At 51.8% G+C, this 15,796-nt stretch overlaps 1 protein-coding gene across 2 annotated transcripts; it reads left to right on the top strand.

Annotated features, from left to right (window-relative positions):
- Window positions 1–4,307: 4,307 nt before the first annotated feature.
- Window positions 4,308–9,852, top strand: KLHDC8A (kelch domain containing 8A; the record flags this gene model as incomplete). 2 transcript variants are annotated; one of them, XM_079698248.1, is made up of 5 exons in its annotated part: window positions 4,308–4,683; window positions 7,401–7,565; window positions 7,798–8,013; window positions 8,628–8,729; window positions 9,623–9,852. In XM_079698248.1, the coding sequence occupies 5 exons, from the start codon at window positions 4,308–4,310 to the stop codon at window positions 9,814–9,816; spliced, it is 1,053 nt and encodes a 350-aa protein (XP_079554374.1). In that variant the 3' UTR covers window positions 9,817–9,852. The 2 variants fall into 2 exon arrangements, with proteins under 2 accessions (XP_079554374.1, XP_079554375.1); XM_079698249.1 differs by lacking the exon at window positions 7,798–8,013.
- Window positions 9,853–15,796: the final 5,944 nt, after the last annotated feature.

Genomic DNA, 15,796 nt, shown 5'->3' on the forward strand with positions numbered 1-15,796 from the left:
CGTCACCTGGCTGGGAGGAAGAGCTATGGGGGAAGGAGTGGGGGAGACGGAGAAAAGCCAGGACTTCCAAAACAAGGAATTAGGCCATGGCCTGGAAGGCATCCTGTTCTTAGTACTTTTCCAAGGGTCTGAGTCCCATAGTCCTCACAGAGGGTGTTGCTTGCAGGACATGAACACTAGGTTAGAATGGGGCCTATTCTGGGCCTGAATTCTAGTCCTTTCCCAGCTATGCTACCTGGGCACAGACAGTATAGCAACAGGGAGAGGACAGTCACTGAAAGCTTTGAGGTCTGGGCTCCTTCCTTCACTGTAATTGGACAGAAAGCCAGGTGTGAGTAGTGAGGTTTGATGTCCTTAATAATGCACAATTCTTTCATTTGTGATTTAATTATGATAAAGTGAAAGAGCACCGGATTTGGAATTCACAAACTAGACCCACCCTGAATGGTTCACATGGTCATAAGTCAGTTACTTCATTTCACTAAGTCTCAGAGTCCTCATCTGTAAAACAGGGTGCTAATACCTGCCCGACAACCTTTCCTAGGGTTTTCAAGATTACGAGAAAGTGGATGTGCGAGGGCTTAGTTTAGCTCGAGTTATGCAAACATAAAGTAGTATGAACTTTATATACCTGCTCACTAAGCTGTCCCAGCTGGGGTGGGTGGAGGCACAAGAAGCCTTGCCTCACTGCTTTGGGAGAAGGCCCCATGGGCAAGAGAGGCTGAAGGTGGACCCTCAACAAGCCCCCCTGAGAAATGCGTATGGCTTTCAATCCTCCGGATCACCCTGTCGTGATTTTGTGAAGACAGTTTAAAATGATGGTTGAGGGTTTGTTCCCTCTTCCTCTGGGCAGACTGTGATCTCCAGGAAGAAGAGAAATGTTTGATGTTTCCTGTGAAACTTCATTAATTCAGACTACATTTTTTTGGAATTTGTGTTCTTATTGAATAAACAAAACACAAATTTCAGGGAGGGGGAAATTTCCCCCCTTATTACTCCTCTTGAGTTCTTTTGGCTAGTCTAATAATTAAATTGACAAGATTATCAGGAGGGGAAAAAAAACCAATTTATTTCACATGCACAGAGGTCCCATAGAAATGGGACCCCCGAAGTGCCAAAGCAGGCTGTTTATATGTCATTTTTAGACAAACAGTTATTTGTGAAGACTTACCAAAGGGGCTTGCGCTTGGGGTACAGACTAATGAAGTAACAAAATCTGTTTATACAGTTTTCTTAGCCTTGAATTCCCTAACTGTAGTGATAAGTAAGGATGCTTTCTCTCTCCTGATATGGGGAGGATACTATCACATGGGAGATTTATTTCCCACTTTCGGGGGAAAGAAGGGGTACAGAGTGTTTTTTTAATATCAAATGTTATTTCCTAACAGCTGTTTCTCAAGTAACTTTAACTTAAAATAATAAATATGCCATTGTGGTATACCTTGGGGTGGCCTGCTCTGAGCCCCAACACAACTGTCCTCTGTGAAGGTTCTTAGAGGTACTTACTATGTAAGTACAGAGAATTCAAACTAAAAAGCAGTGGAATTTCTAAACCAAGAACTCAAGATGTTAAGGTGGGCCTATGAACTGTTAAGAGGTACTGTGACTTCTGTTTCTCACAGGAAGTCATTTCTAAGTGAGGGGCAAAATGTTTGTGCTTGTTCTCAGTTTTCCTTTTTCTTGGTTTTGTTGACAGTAGTTGTAGTAGTAATGGTATTCATAGTGATTTACCAGCCCCTTGCTGTGTGTCAGAAGCTGAACTGAACACTTCACAAATATCATCTCATTTTTAAAATAAATAAATAAGTAAATAAATTTATTTATTTATTTATTTTTGGCTGCGTTGGGTCTTCGTTGCTGCACGAGGGCTTTCTCTAGTTGCGGCGAGCAGGGGCTACTCTTCGTTGTGGTGCTCGGGCCTCTCACTGCAGTGGCTTCTCTTGTTGTGGAGCACGGGCTCTAGGCATGCGGGCTTCAGTAGTTGTGGCACACGGGCTTAGTTGCTCCACGGCATGTGGGATCTTCCCAGACCAGGGCTGGAACTGGTGTCCCCTGCATAGGCAGGTAGATTCTTAACTGCTGCACCACCAGGGAAGTCCCCAAAATATCATCTTATTTAATCTTCACAAAAATCTACAAGGATATATCTATACCATGGAATGCTACTCAGAAATAAAAAGGAATGAACTAGTGATACATGCAACAACTTGGATGAATCTCCACAGAATTATGCTGGGAGCAAAAAAAGCCAATATCCAAAGGTTACATACTGTAAGTTTCTATTTATATAACATTCTTGAAATGACAAAATTATGGAAATGGAGAACAGATTAGTGGTTGCCAGCAGTTGGAGAGAGAGGGGTGAGAGGGAAGAAGGTATGGGTATAAAAAGGCAATATGTACACCTGAAACTAACACAGTGTTGTAAATCAACTATACTTCAATTTAAAAAAAAAAGGCAACGTGAAGTGTTCTTGTGGTGATGGAAATATTCTAAATCTTGACTGATCAATTTCCATATCCTGGCTATGGTATTATTGTACTATGTGTTTTGCAAGATGTTACCATTGAGAGAAATTGGGTAAAAGGTGTTATTTCTTACAACTGCATGTGAATCCACAATTTATCTCAAAATACAAAGTTTAATCTAACTAAAATAAGGAAACTGAGCCTCGAAGTAGTTAAATAATTTCAGAGCCAGAATTCAAACCGAGGTCTGTCAGACTCCCAAGCCTGAGCGTTTCAACACTTGGCTCTATTCAAGGGAACCATGTAGGAGGACCCCACAAGCCTGCAGTTCATCACACCAGGTGGCTCACTGGTGTCATGGGCACTTTTGTTACTGGGGACTACTGTCCTGATAAGGCCATTACAGAATGGCTTGAAAGAATTATTTGGCAAGACCTGTGGGTTGGTGCTGAGGGCCAAGATTTGATAACCAGGTTCTCCCTTCCTAAGGTGTGATGTGGGAGGGACCACTCACGTGTTTGCCTTTCCACTTTTGTCTCTGGCTGTGTGTCCGCATTACTGTGCATTTTCTGTCAGTTTCTCCGTGGATATGACCATTTCCGGGTGGAGGGTGGGGTGATGTGTAAATTATGCAAATGTGCGCAGGTCGGTGTGTACATTGTTTGGATGCACCCGTGTCAGGTCTACGTGTGTCACACCCACATAACTTGTTTCTCTTAGGTTAAACCATTTGATAATACCTCCCCCAAAGCAAAGCCGACTATTAAGCCAGGCTGTCACGAACTGGGTCTGTGTACTGTAGATAAACTGGGTAATTGGACTCTCCGCCTCCTCATCCAAAACAAACACTCACAAACCGCCCACTCCCACACTGGAGGGAGTCTAGTCCCCGTCATCTGGGTACTTGGCTCTAGTGCCCCGTTTTCCCTGAACAGTGGGCAAGGTGAGCGTCTCTCGCCGGGCCCTTTTCCTCCCCCGCAGGCCGGGCGCAGCCAGGGCTTCTGTAAAGAGGTCAAGGCTCGCTTCGCCGCGGGGCGCACGCGGGTTCCTGCACAGGTGTGGCGGCTGATGGTGGGGATGTGCGTGGAGCCAGCTCGCCGGCCTCCCCCCACCCCACCCTCCGGCGGCGGCTCCGCTTCTCCTTCCTGCTGCTCATTTATTCTCCTCTTCTGGGTGTGTGACAGCGGTGTGCGGGCCGGGGAAGGACAGAGCGCCCTCTCCCCTGCTCCCCGCGCCGCTCTCGGGTAATGCGCTGCCTGCGCCTCGCCGCCGCACTGTGTAAGTGGCGCGGGGGCAGGGACGGGAGTTGGCTGGGAGGGAGAGCCGGGGGAGGCAGGCGGCGGCGCCGAAAGGTGTTAACTCCTTGCGTCGCCGGGAGGCAGCCTGGCACCCTGAACCCCGGAACGCCCCCGGCCCCCCACGCGTTCCGCGGGTTTCCGACCAGCTGGCTGGGAGCGGCGGGGGACAAAGCGGTGCGGGTTTGATGCCGCCGCGGGGTGGCGCCCTCGCCGCCGCGTTTTCCCTTGAAAGTTGGCGGGGGGCTGGGAGCCCGCTCGCCCGCCCACACGCCAGGAGGCCAGGGCGCCGGGCCCGGCTGCCCTTGATTCGCCCCCCATTCCTCCCGCAGGGCCGGGCTCGGACGCCTCCGGACCGCTGAGTCTTGAGGGACGGTGAAGCGCTGGCCGGCGTCGGGGCCCTTGCCGGGGGTCGGGCGGGAGCAGGCGAACCGGATCGAGATGGAGGCGGCGAGAGGGGGCGCGGAGTAGCCGGCGGATTCCCGGGCTCTCACCTCCCACGGCGCTCCGCGGGGGCGCGGCGGGCGGGGTCCCCGGGCTGCCATGGAGGTGCCCAACGTCAAGGACTTCCAGTGGAAGCGCCTGGCGCCACTGCCCAGCCGCCGGGTCTACTGCTCCCTGCTGGAAACCGGGGGGCAGGTCTATGCCATCGGGGGATGTGACGACAACGGCGTCCCCGTGGACTGCTTTGAGGTCTACTCCCCCGAGGCCGACCAGTGGACCGACCTGTGCCCCCTGCCCACAGCCCGGGCCGGGGTGGCTGTCACCGCCCTGGGGAAGCGGATCATGGTGATCGGGGGTGTGGGCACCAATCAGCTGCCTCTGAAGGTCGTGGAGATGTACAACATCGATGAGGGCAAGTGGAAGAAGAGGAGCATGCTGCGCGAGGCCGCCATGGGCATTTCTGTCACGGCCAAAGGCGAGTGGGGCCAGGGCTGAGGGCGGGCAGAGAGAAGGGAGTGGAGGGCCACGGGGAAAGGGATGGAAGCCAACACTGAGTTGGAGGCCACTGTCACATTCCTGATCCCCAGTTGATCTTTACAATGGACACTAAAACTGGAGACCCGCTGGCCTTATTTTACAGATGGGAAAATAGAGACTCGGCAAGTGAAGTGTCTAGTAAATCCATATGATGCCAGAGCTCCCCTCCACCCCACCAGGTTCCTCCCAGCAAGCTGGGCAGGCCGGGCCAGAGGGGAGAGCCAAAGGAGGTTAGTGCAATGTCCCTGTACATTCCTTCATTCAGCAGAATGATTGGGCCTTCCACCCACAGCACCAAATCCCCTGAAATCTTCCTTGCAAGTGCCACCACCTCCAGACACATATTTGGGGCCCTGGGGATGTTCATGCCATCCTCGTACCATCACCAGGCCCCACTGGGAGGGCTTTGGGACCTGATTCCAGGACCTTCTCACCACCATCTGCCTCCTAATCTCAGAGACACTGATGAGTGGACACCATAACGTTCCTGAGGGTCGTGCTTCTGCGGCATCTTGCCCAGGTTCACTAGGTTCTCAGGGCATGCATGTGCTGATCACGTAGCTTTAATTCTCATTTCGCTTTTTCCAAGCCCATCATTTCTTTCTTTTCAGGCCTGGTACAGCCCAGAGCACAGAGGGGGCTCTGAAAGCTCTTTTGCTAAAACACACAGGGTTTTATGGAAAATGGCCCAGCAGGAGTTAGGAGACCCCAAGTTCAGATCAGACAGGCTTAGTGGGATGAGACCTTCCCTCCTTCTCTTGCAAAACCATTTCAGCTGCCTGTCAGGTCTACTGTAGATCAGAAACCAGTATTTCTTGAGCACCTGCTCTGTCCCTGGCACAGTTCTAGGTCCCAGGGAGGAAGGAAAGAGGCAGAAGATCTGATCCCTGCCTTTAGGAGCCCGGGTCTTACCAATGAAGGTCAGAGAGAGAAACTCTAACTCAAAATCCCTGAGGGCAGAGTAGCCAATGGGGCCTCCTGAACTTCCAGTAAGAAAGATGGAAAGCGTGGAGGCCCATGGGAAAATAGAGAGGGAAAGGGTAGTCCTTTATCCGCAGATCTCAATAAGTGGGGCTGAAAGATTAAGAACCAACATTTATTGAGTCCTTACCGTAGGTGCCTTATAGGTATTAACCCCTTTGACCCTCACAACCTGTCTGATGAGGTAAGTGCTATTATTATCTTCATTTTAGAGAGAAGCAGTGTGAGGCCCAGTGAGGTTAAGTAACTTGCCCAAGGTTATGCAGCCAGCAGGTGATGGTCGAGTCTGTGCTCTTAACTATGGCATTGAATGGGTTCAACAGTTAGTTTACTAAGACTTTACATGCCTATGTGCCACGCTTTCTAGCAGATGCTGGGGCCACAGATGAACAAATCTCAAGAACCTAACAATCTATTGAAAGAAACATACAAAGGTTATTTCAGTAACGTGTGGCAAGTAGGGTGATGCAGGTGCCACAGGAGATCCTGAGCCGCCGCTCTCAGCCCAGCCTTGCAGTCCAGGGGCACCCAGGTGACTCTGAAAGGATGAGTAAGAATGGGTGCAGGAATGGTAGCGTGGACTGGATGTGAGGGTTCCCAGCTGGAGGTGTGTGGGTGAAAACAGGAATAGAAGAGGCAGAGTTTGTGTAAGGTAAATTTCTCATTAGCAGGCCCCATCTCCCAGCCACAGGCTAGGGTTGGGATTTTTTTTCCCTCTCTTTAGTAAGATTGGAAAGTAGAAAGAAGTAGTACTCACCCCTGCAATCCCCTTGAAGAATGAAAGTCTCATAGAGCCAGAAGCAGTGAGGACTGGCTACTAGGAGACAGAATCCCGGGCAGGGGTGAGTCCCTGGGAAAAAGAGGGCCCTGGGGGTAGGGCTGTGTCCTTAACAGGCTGCGTGAGGTACTGGGGTGAGGCCCAGGGAAACATGGAGGCGTTGCCCATCCTCTCTGCTGCACTGTGTCACCTGCAGCCAAGAGCAGTAGAGAGTGGGGGGCAACTCACTTCTCTGGGCAGGGCTTCTTATAGGGGCCAGTTTTCTCTCCTCCAAAGCCTCTCCCTCATTCACCCCTAGCCCATTCAGTGCAGGGTGCCTCCTGGAGCCCAGAGCTTTCCTGTGCATGAAGGAGGATGGCCTTCCCCTATCTGGACAAAGAAAGAGATAGCAGCAGGCCAGTGTCCCACAAGGCTAATGACAGCAGGGCTGACCTCATTTCCAAAGGCTCCTGCTAGGTCTAGAGAGTTCTGATCTGGGAGTGCCTGGGGAAGAAAGCACTATTGGAGGGTATCAGAGGAATACCCCTCCTCTTTGGCATCGCTCTGGCTGCCCAGGAAGGAGGAGAATGGAGAGGATAAGACCGGCAAAGGGTTGTCCAGGCCTAGACTCCACTGCAGTCTACCTCTGTGCAAGCCTTAGTATTTCGGGTTTAACCAAGGGCCAGCCACCAAGGAAGGCTAAGGCATGTAGGCCTGACATGGCTTCAAGAAGACCCAGGCTTGACTGTGGCAGGGACTTTTAATGGTGCCACCAACCCATTCTCGGGCAGAGCGGTGGTTGGGACCTGGCCAGGCTTCAGTGCTTGTGTTCCAGGGGTTAAGAGAGCCTGGCCATGGTAGGAGCTGAGTACGATGGGCCTGTCTCATAGTGTCTGTTGTATGGCCTTTCTCCTTAGATTACCGAGTGTACGCGGCAGGCGGAATGGGCCTGGACCTCCGTCCACACAACCACCTCCAACACTATGACATGCTCAAGGACATGTGGGTGTCTCTAGCACCCATGCCCACCCCGAGATATGCTGCCACCTCATTCATCCGAGGTTCCAAGATCTATGTTCTGGGTAAGGACAGGTTGTCTGGCCCATGTCTGGCCCTTCTTCCCTCCCCCGGGTCAGTTCCTGTTGGAAGCAGTGCCTGTGTGCTGAGCACCTCCTGGGCACTGGGGGTTAATCAGGCTGCCCCACCCCTCAGGGAGCTTCCTATATGATCTGATAACAGTCAGAAGGGGAAACCCAGCCCCAGTCCTCAAAGACTTACTCTTCTGCCCAACCTTCGCCCTACTCTGGCCTCCAGGGGGACGACAGTCCAAGTACGCGGTCAACGCCTTCGAGGTCTTTGACATCGAGACTCGCTCCTGGACCAAGTTCCCCAACATTCCCTGCAAGCGGGCCTTCTCCAGCTTTGTGACCCTAGACGACCGCTTGTACAGCCTGGGTGGCCTGCGGCAGGGTCGGCTCTACCAGCAGCCCAAGTTCCTCCGGACGATGGACGTGTTCGACATGGAACAGGGTAAGCTGGGCACCAGTCCCCGGCTGCGCACCTCCCTTCTGGCTGAGTCCCCCACCTTACCCCCATCCCATCCGTCCACCCAGGCTCACTTACCCAGCTGGGTGAGCCTTTCAGAGTCTGAACACCCTTCTCCATTCAGGGCTACTCTTGGGATCAAGTTCTTTCATCTGTACAGGGTTCCCTTTGATTGGTTAGTTGTTTTTATCAAAGCCTTTTCCACCTATTGTCCATTCTTACAACATCCAGCCAGCGCCAGGTGAGGAAGGGCTTTTTCCTGTTTTTTACTCGTGGAAAAACAGAAGGATCCTGACTCTAGATGACGCTCTCTGCCTCTAGTCAGCCTCCTTTCCAGCTTAAAGCCCGTGAGAACAGAGGTAGAACAAGGTGATTTGTCATAAGAGGTTATGGTTCCTTGGATTGCAGCAAACATGGGAGAGGGTAGAGTGTCATTTCAAACAGCAGGAGACATTGTATATGCACTGAGCACACAGGGTAGATGGAGTGGAGACGCTGCCTAGGGTGAGAGCAGTTTGGGACTCTTGTGTATTTGGAGGGGCGGGTGGTCAGCATCTAATTCTCTCTGTGTATCTCCTGCCATCACCCATGGCCTGTAGGGGGATGGCTGAAGATGGAGCGCTCATTCTTCCTTAAGAAGCGGCGGGCAGACTTTGTGGCCAGCTCTCTGAGTGGACGGATCATAGTGGCTGGAGGACTTGGTAAGGATAGAGCTTCCGGGCTGGCGCTGTGGTCTGGTGCTTGGTGGATTCTAGGCACTCTGCATGAGCAGGAGAGGGTGCTGGCTCCTTGCACACTGCCTGCCTACTGCTTTATTCCAAAGAATTTCAAAGCACTCCCCTCGTCCCAGCCTAGATGTCATGTCTCCATGGACGGGCCTCAGTTGCGGTCTATCTGTCCTTTTACACAGGAGAAACTGAGGCCCAGAGAGCATAAGGGACATACTGATAACCATGTGCCACAGGCTTGCCAAGCACAGGTCCCTGGGCCCCTGTCCAGGAATGACTGGAGGTGAAAGTGTGGCAGGGATTGGCCTTGGTCCTCTTTCTCTTCTCCCTGGATACCCAACTCTGTCATGGAGTAGAAAAGCAGTCTGATCAAATCAGTTATTCTAATGAATTCAGGATTTGCTATATAAGACCTCCCAGAGATTAGGGTATTTTGAAGGCGGGACCCCAACATCAACAGGGGAGAGACATATGAGCAGCAGAGTTTCCAGGAACCCAGAGTTTACTCAAGTGTGGACAGACACCCTATTTACCCACACAGGAAAGCAGCTTGATGTAAGCTAGACCATGTGAGCAGCTTTCTTAGTAAAGGGCAGAAGAGAGGCAGTAGTGTCTAGAAACTTCTGGTAAAAGCAGGCGGTGGGGAAAGAAAGTTACTCTTGAGATGAAAAGACAGAGAAGGCAGGAAGGACAAAGCAGCTGTTTGACAAAAGGGTGGGGAAGGAGCAATTCTGTAGCCAAGGAAGTTGAGGTTGATTGGCATCTGCTTGTGGTTCCAGAGGCGGGGGAGCAAGATGGGGGGACTTCCCTGGGGCAGATTGGAGACTGGACTCCTTTGTAAGGTCCGGTTCCCTTGGCACTTTCAGGGAACCAACCCACTGTCCTGGAGACGGCAGAGGCGTTCCACCCAGGGAAGAACAAGTGGGAGGTCCTCCCCGCCATGCCCACGCCCCGCTGTGCCTGCTCCAGCATCGTTGTCAAGAACTGCCTCCTGGCCGTGGGGGGCGTCAACCAGGGTCTGAGTGATGCGGTGGAAGCCCTGTGTGTCTCTGACTCCTAGCTGGCTCTGGGCCCAGCCACCGTGTCCTGGACCGGATCACCCCACTCTGGACAAGAGGAATGATCTCATCAAAGTAGCTTGGGCTGCTTCCCCGGATGCCAGCTCCTGTCAGCAGCCAGTGGGGTTAGGCCCTAGGGCTCTAAGTGACCTCTGCACCTCCAAACCCTACCAACCCGAGAAAACTGTAAGAAGTCTCGATGACTCTGCCATCCCCCTTCCCCTGTTGGAGCTCAGGTGACTTCTGGGGAGAGTCCTCACTTACTGCTCAGGCAGAGAAAGGTGGGTAGCAGGAGTATATGCTACCTCCCTTCCTGTGGGTTTACCTCTCCCATCTCCAGGATAGGGGGTAGGCAGGGCAGTTCTGACCCAGAGGATAGCTACTTGTAGCTGTCCTTTCCCTGGATCTGCGCTAGTCTGAAGGTCTCTTGGGATGGAAGATGGAGAAGGGTTGCAGGGATCCCAACCCCTCTTCTCTCCATTGGTCTACATCCCTTCCCCCTTTGGTGGCCAACTGTGGGCCTGCCCTGGACCTCATCTACTCAGCAAGAATTGTTCCTGAAGCTGGAGGCGGCTGATTTGGAAGGGAAGTCGGGTTCACGTGCACTGGTCCAGGTCAGAAGCCCTGGCCAGGAAGGACCCATGCCTCTCGGGGTCCTGATGGGAATGTAATGATGGGAATGGAGCCGACTCCCAGCCCAGGGTCTGCTCCCCACTCCTCTCCTCACTTCATTTCTCCTTCAGTCACCCCTCCCCACCAGAGGCACCAGAAACACCCCTCCCCTTTGTCACCGACAGCCCCAGAGTGTTTCTGTGTGAAACCTTCTTATTTACACTGTGGCATCAAAAGCCACAAAGGATGCACTCTAGTTAACAGCAGCAGCACAATGATTAAAATCTATATTCCTATCTTCTCTGGCACCCTGATGCAGGGGTGGGGTGGGCGGTGTCTTGATATGCGGAGGGGACCGCATGAAACAGTCCCTCTGACATTCTCAGGCTGAATGGGGCCCCAAGGGACCACTTGTTCTTGGCTGTTCCTTCTGAGGAGGTTCCACCTTCAAACCACCCTGCCCTGACCAGTCACCTCACTCCTAGGAAAACAGCACATTTTCCGTCTCCTGAGCGTTGATGCCCCACAGGCGTGTTGGGAAAAGGCTGCACTCATTAACTGACTTCTTCGTTGGGTTACTCCTTGTGACTGGCCTCAGTTCATTCAGCTCGAGCTCATTTCTGTCTTGCCCACAGTAGAAAAGGAATTCCTCGCTAATGTAAAAACATGAAGGACATGCCTCCTTTTAGCTGGTATAACACTGCTTTCTGATTCCAAGTTATTTTTAAAAGCTGTGCTAACACGGGGGATACAAAGAGGAAAAAATACACGTCCTGGAGGGGCGGTGGGGGAGTCAGAGAGCACTCACCACGCGCTGGTATGATTATTTCTCCTGAAGCAGGAACACCCGTCTTGAGGGGTCACGGGGAGCCTCCTGGAAGAGGTAACACCTCCACTGAACCTTCACAGACAAGTGGAACCAGGGTCTTTACGGGACAGTCATTTTGCCTCCCTTTCTCTCGTACCTGATCTTTTTCTTTACTTGGGCACTGGAAGGACACTGCCACCTGCTGGCCCAGCCTTTCCCTCCCACCTTGGCATCCTGTGGCCACGGGTGTCCCCTACAGAGCAGACTGCAGAGAGGCCTTCCCTACTGCTTCCAGACCTCCACCCCCAGCCCATTTCCGTTGAGCCCCATGAAGTGACTGTTAGAAAGAGAGGCTGGGGGAACAGGTTAGGGGAAGCATCGCAAAGCCCAGCCCTCCATTCCACTTCTGTCTCTGCACTGCCTGCTCCCACACTCCCCAACCCATCCCCAAGAAAGACAGTTACAAATGGGGTCCCTCCACCCCTTCTAACAGGAAGCTTAGCTTTGTGTGTAGGAGGCTTTCCAAGCACACAAAATGACACCAGACATGTGGATGGGACTGAGGCATTTTAAATAGTTGGGGTACCTTAGGGCTGTAGCCAGCCCTAAAGGTTCTTCCCATTATGAGAATGGGGGACTGACTGCTGCAACCTGTGAGGGCCACTCAGGGCTCAAGCTGGTATCTGCTGAGGACTCACCTCTTGGAGGTCCATGCTGGGAAGACTTTGGGTGTGGCTCACCGAGGAGCCAGGGAAATAGGGGGTGTCAGCGGCACACCTCATGGCTGTACCTCATGGTGCTGCAGAGGCCACTCAGGATCTGGGGTCCAATGGCCTGGCTTCGGGCCTCAATCCCCTCCCTGCCATAGGCCTTCCCATCCCCATCCCTCTCTGGGAAGGTCCCTCCCCTCTCTTGTCTTCATTTCCCAATCTGTAAAACAAAAGCAATGACAATGCCATCTCACAAGTTGGCAGTCACTCGCTTCAATCCTCAGATCAACTCTGTGGAGAAGGCAGTATCCTCATATTTTGCACATGAAACAACTAAGCCTTCAAGAGGTTATATAACTTGTCCAAGGTCACAAGCTAGTAAGTGACTGAACCAAATCTGATTCTAAAACCTGTGACCACAGTACTGCATTGCCTCAAATGGAATAGCACATAGGAAAGGGAAGAAAATCAGCTGCTCCGTACTTTGTGAGGGTTCAGAATGTCAAACCTGGAAAGATGGAGGTCTCCAAACATGCCTTTTGTTTCCCAAGGAATGAGTATGAGGATTAGCAAGGAAAGATTGGGAAGGGCTCCCTAATGTGAAATGAGCATAGAATATTCCTAAATTTACATCCCAGGAAAGTTCCCTTCTGGCTCTTTGACTGTGTCAGCTATTCCAAAGCAGTTTGACACTGAACTCCAGTTATGTGTCTGGCATGGTGCTGGACTTGGGATTCCTGCCCTCCAGTAGTTGCAGTCTTGGGAGGGAGATGGGGACTAAATCTGCAGTTAATATATGAGGAGACAAGTGTCAGCCTTTGCTAGTGTAACCCAGAGGTGCCCCATCCTTACTGGCTACAGAGAACTGAGAGGAATTGAGGGGATCAGAGAGGTTTCCAGAAAACAAATCTCAAACTGCACTTTGAAAGAAGAGGGAGAACAACCAGGCAGAGGAGGATGACCCCAGGCTTTGAAGCAAGAAATATGGGTTCAAATCATAATTGTCATGTGCGGATTGATCTTGGGTACACTGTTAACCCCTGAATCTCAGTTTCCTTATTTGTAAAATGAACAAAATAAGGCCTCACTGAGGTTAAGAGCTACCTACTATACACAAAATGATTTGCATATATAAGGTGAGTAGCTGCACTATTATTTTTTGTTGTTGAGGGAGAGACAGAGGTGTACTCAAGTCCACTGAGGGACAATATGCACGTTGCAGAGTCTAGGGAGATGGACTGGAAGTATACAGGCAGGGCAGATCAAGAGGCCTTACGTGCCTTGCTAAGGAGTCTGGACTTTATCCATATGGGAAACTGGGAGCAAATTAAGGATTTTAAGTGGACTAGCATCATGATCAGATTTGTGCCATTGGAACATAGGATCAGCCAAGTTCCTCTTCTGAGGAAAACGAAGTAAGTAAAATCACCAAGGCACCATCTAAGATCAGAAAGAACCCCAGCGACTTCCCTGGTGGCATAGTGGTTAAGAATCTGCCTGCCAATGCAGGGGACCCGGGTCCAAGAAGATCCCACATGCGGCAGAGCAATTAAGCCCGTGCACCACAACTACTGAAGCCCAAGCGCCTAGAGCCCGCGCTCCACAGCAAGGGAAGCCATCGTAATGAGAAGCCCGCGCGCCGCAACAAAGAGCAGCCCCCGCTCACGGCAACTAGAGAAAGCCCGCATGCAACGATGAAGACCCAACACAGCCAATAAATAAATAAACAAACAAACAAACAAAATTTTTTTTAAAAAGAAAGAACTCCAGTTGGGGTTGGAATCCTCAGAAAAACACGTGGGCTAAGCTTGTCAGGCCTCCTCTGGAGGAAGGTCCATCTGCTGGGCAATTAAAGTGCCAGAAGGGTTTAGAACCACAGAAAGTGGACAAGTCCCTCCCTTCCATGTCTTCTTCTCCCCCAGAATTTCTAGTGATCTCTTGCATTTGCGTTGAGCTTTCTGGCCCACAGATACCCTCAACAGGAGGTGGGGTACCATCGGCCTTTTCCAACCCCCATCTCGTAGAAATAGAACCGGGAACCCTATGACTAACCCAAGTGGCACAGCTAACAAGGGATGGAACGGAGACTCTAATCCAGCTGCCGGGGTGGAGGGTAGTGCATATCCCCACCACCCACCATTCTGAGCTCTGCAGTAAGAGATGGCATCCCTGCCCCTGGGTGGCGGCAGAACAGGATCAAAGCCTCAGGTCAGGCTTGGTGAGATCAAAGAGTTGCGTGGGCAGGCGCTTCTTGTTGGCATTAGACAACTGCAGAAGTGAAGGCATGAGGCAGAGCACAGGCAAGAGCTGAAGAGACAGGCACATAAGAGGACCCAGACGGGTTGGGCAGATAAGCTTCCATTTTATTAGTTTCCTAGGGCTGCCATAACAAAATACTGCAGACTGGTGGCTTCAGAAACAACAGAAATGTATTGCCTCACAATTCTAGAAGTCTGAAATCAAGAGGGAGGGGGAATCTTCCTTGCCTCTTCCTGGCTCTGAGGACTGAGCTGATCTGGGAAGGCTTCCTGGAGGAGACTGCCGTTATAACTGGGCCTCAAGGGAAGGGAGACTTGGGTGCCAAAGTGCACACAGGAGTGGGGAGTGATGTGAAAAAAGATTAGAAGGCAAGTTGGAGCCTGTGCCGACCCTGAATAGTGGGTCGATGCCTCGAGAAGAAGGGTTTGAGGAAGGTCGGCATCAGTGTGATATGATGGTTGTGGCCGCCTCTCCAAGCACAGCCCTCTCCATCAGCGGTGCCAGGAGTGACGGGGGAGGGGGTGGGGAGTAGGGGGGAGGAGCCCATCTCTGGGAAAGGGTGGCGAGCCAGCTGGCTGCAAGGGCACAATGTCTCTAGAGTGCCCTGTGTTACGTTCTTGCAGAGTCTGCCTTCTCCCTCAGGATGTGACCCTTTCATAATTTAAACTGTGGGGTGTTTTCCCAAATATCCAGTTCATTTGAGCTCCCCAGGCAGGTGTGTGCCTGGTTCAAAGAACCCCCAGAGCCCACGTGTTCCTGACGGCATGACGCAGAGCACCGAGAAACTACCGTCCGCAGCCCAGAGGCCACAGTGTCCCTCTTTCCAAGAGTGATGGGCCCCTTTACAGATTACGTGCAGTTGGTATTTCATACCAGACAAACTTCCTGCGACTCCAGCCAGCATGCTCTGGGCCAGCCTGACCCCTGCACATGCGCACACTGACAAACATACACACACACACACACACACACACACACACACACACACACACTCACCTCTCTCCCTTTCCCCTCCCCTCTCTCTTTCATGCTCACAGACACCTCACACAGCCACATACCCCACTCTTACACAGACCTTACATGTACACTCGCAGATTTACACTCACATAACCACTCATGCTCACATACACAACTCACACGCCTCACTCTTATGCTTCACACTTGCCTCACACCCTTACAATATAGCTCACACTCACACGTGCCTTAAACTCTTATACCCACACACTTCAAATACACCCCACACTTTTACACATTTGCACGCACTTCACACGCATGTGCACACCCGTTCACGCACATGTTTATGCTCTTACGCACGCCTTGCACTCACACATATACCCCTCACACTTACACTCTGGTACACGCACTGGGAGCAGGTGCCTGGGCTCAGAACCCCTTCAGTGTAGACGGTGAGTTGCCAGCTCAGAAGCATCCACTGCTTTGACATCCACACTGCTGGCCCCTCCAGAACCTCGTGCACAGTTTGCTGTAACAGCCAGGGGGAACTTTGCACCCTCATTTCCCTAGGACCTTAGGAAAGACTGGGATACGTCTATTTTACAGGGGAGGAAACTGAGACCCAAAGGAGTCCTGTGG

The sequence above is a fragment of the Hyperoodon ampullatus genome (genome assembly GCF_949752795.1).
Source record: "Hyperoodon ampullatus genome assembly, chromosome: 2".
NCBI classification, from domain to species: domain Eukaryota; kingdom Metazoa; phylum Chordata; class Mammalia; order Artiodactyla; family Ziphiidae; genus Hyperoodon; species Hyperoodon ampullatus.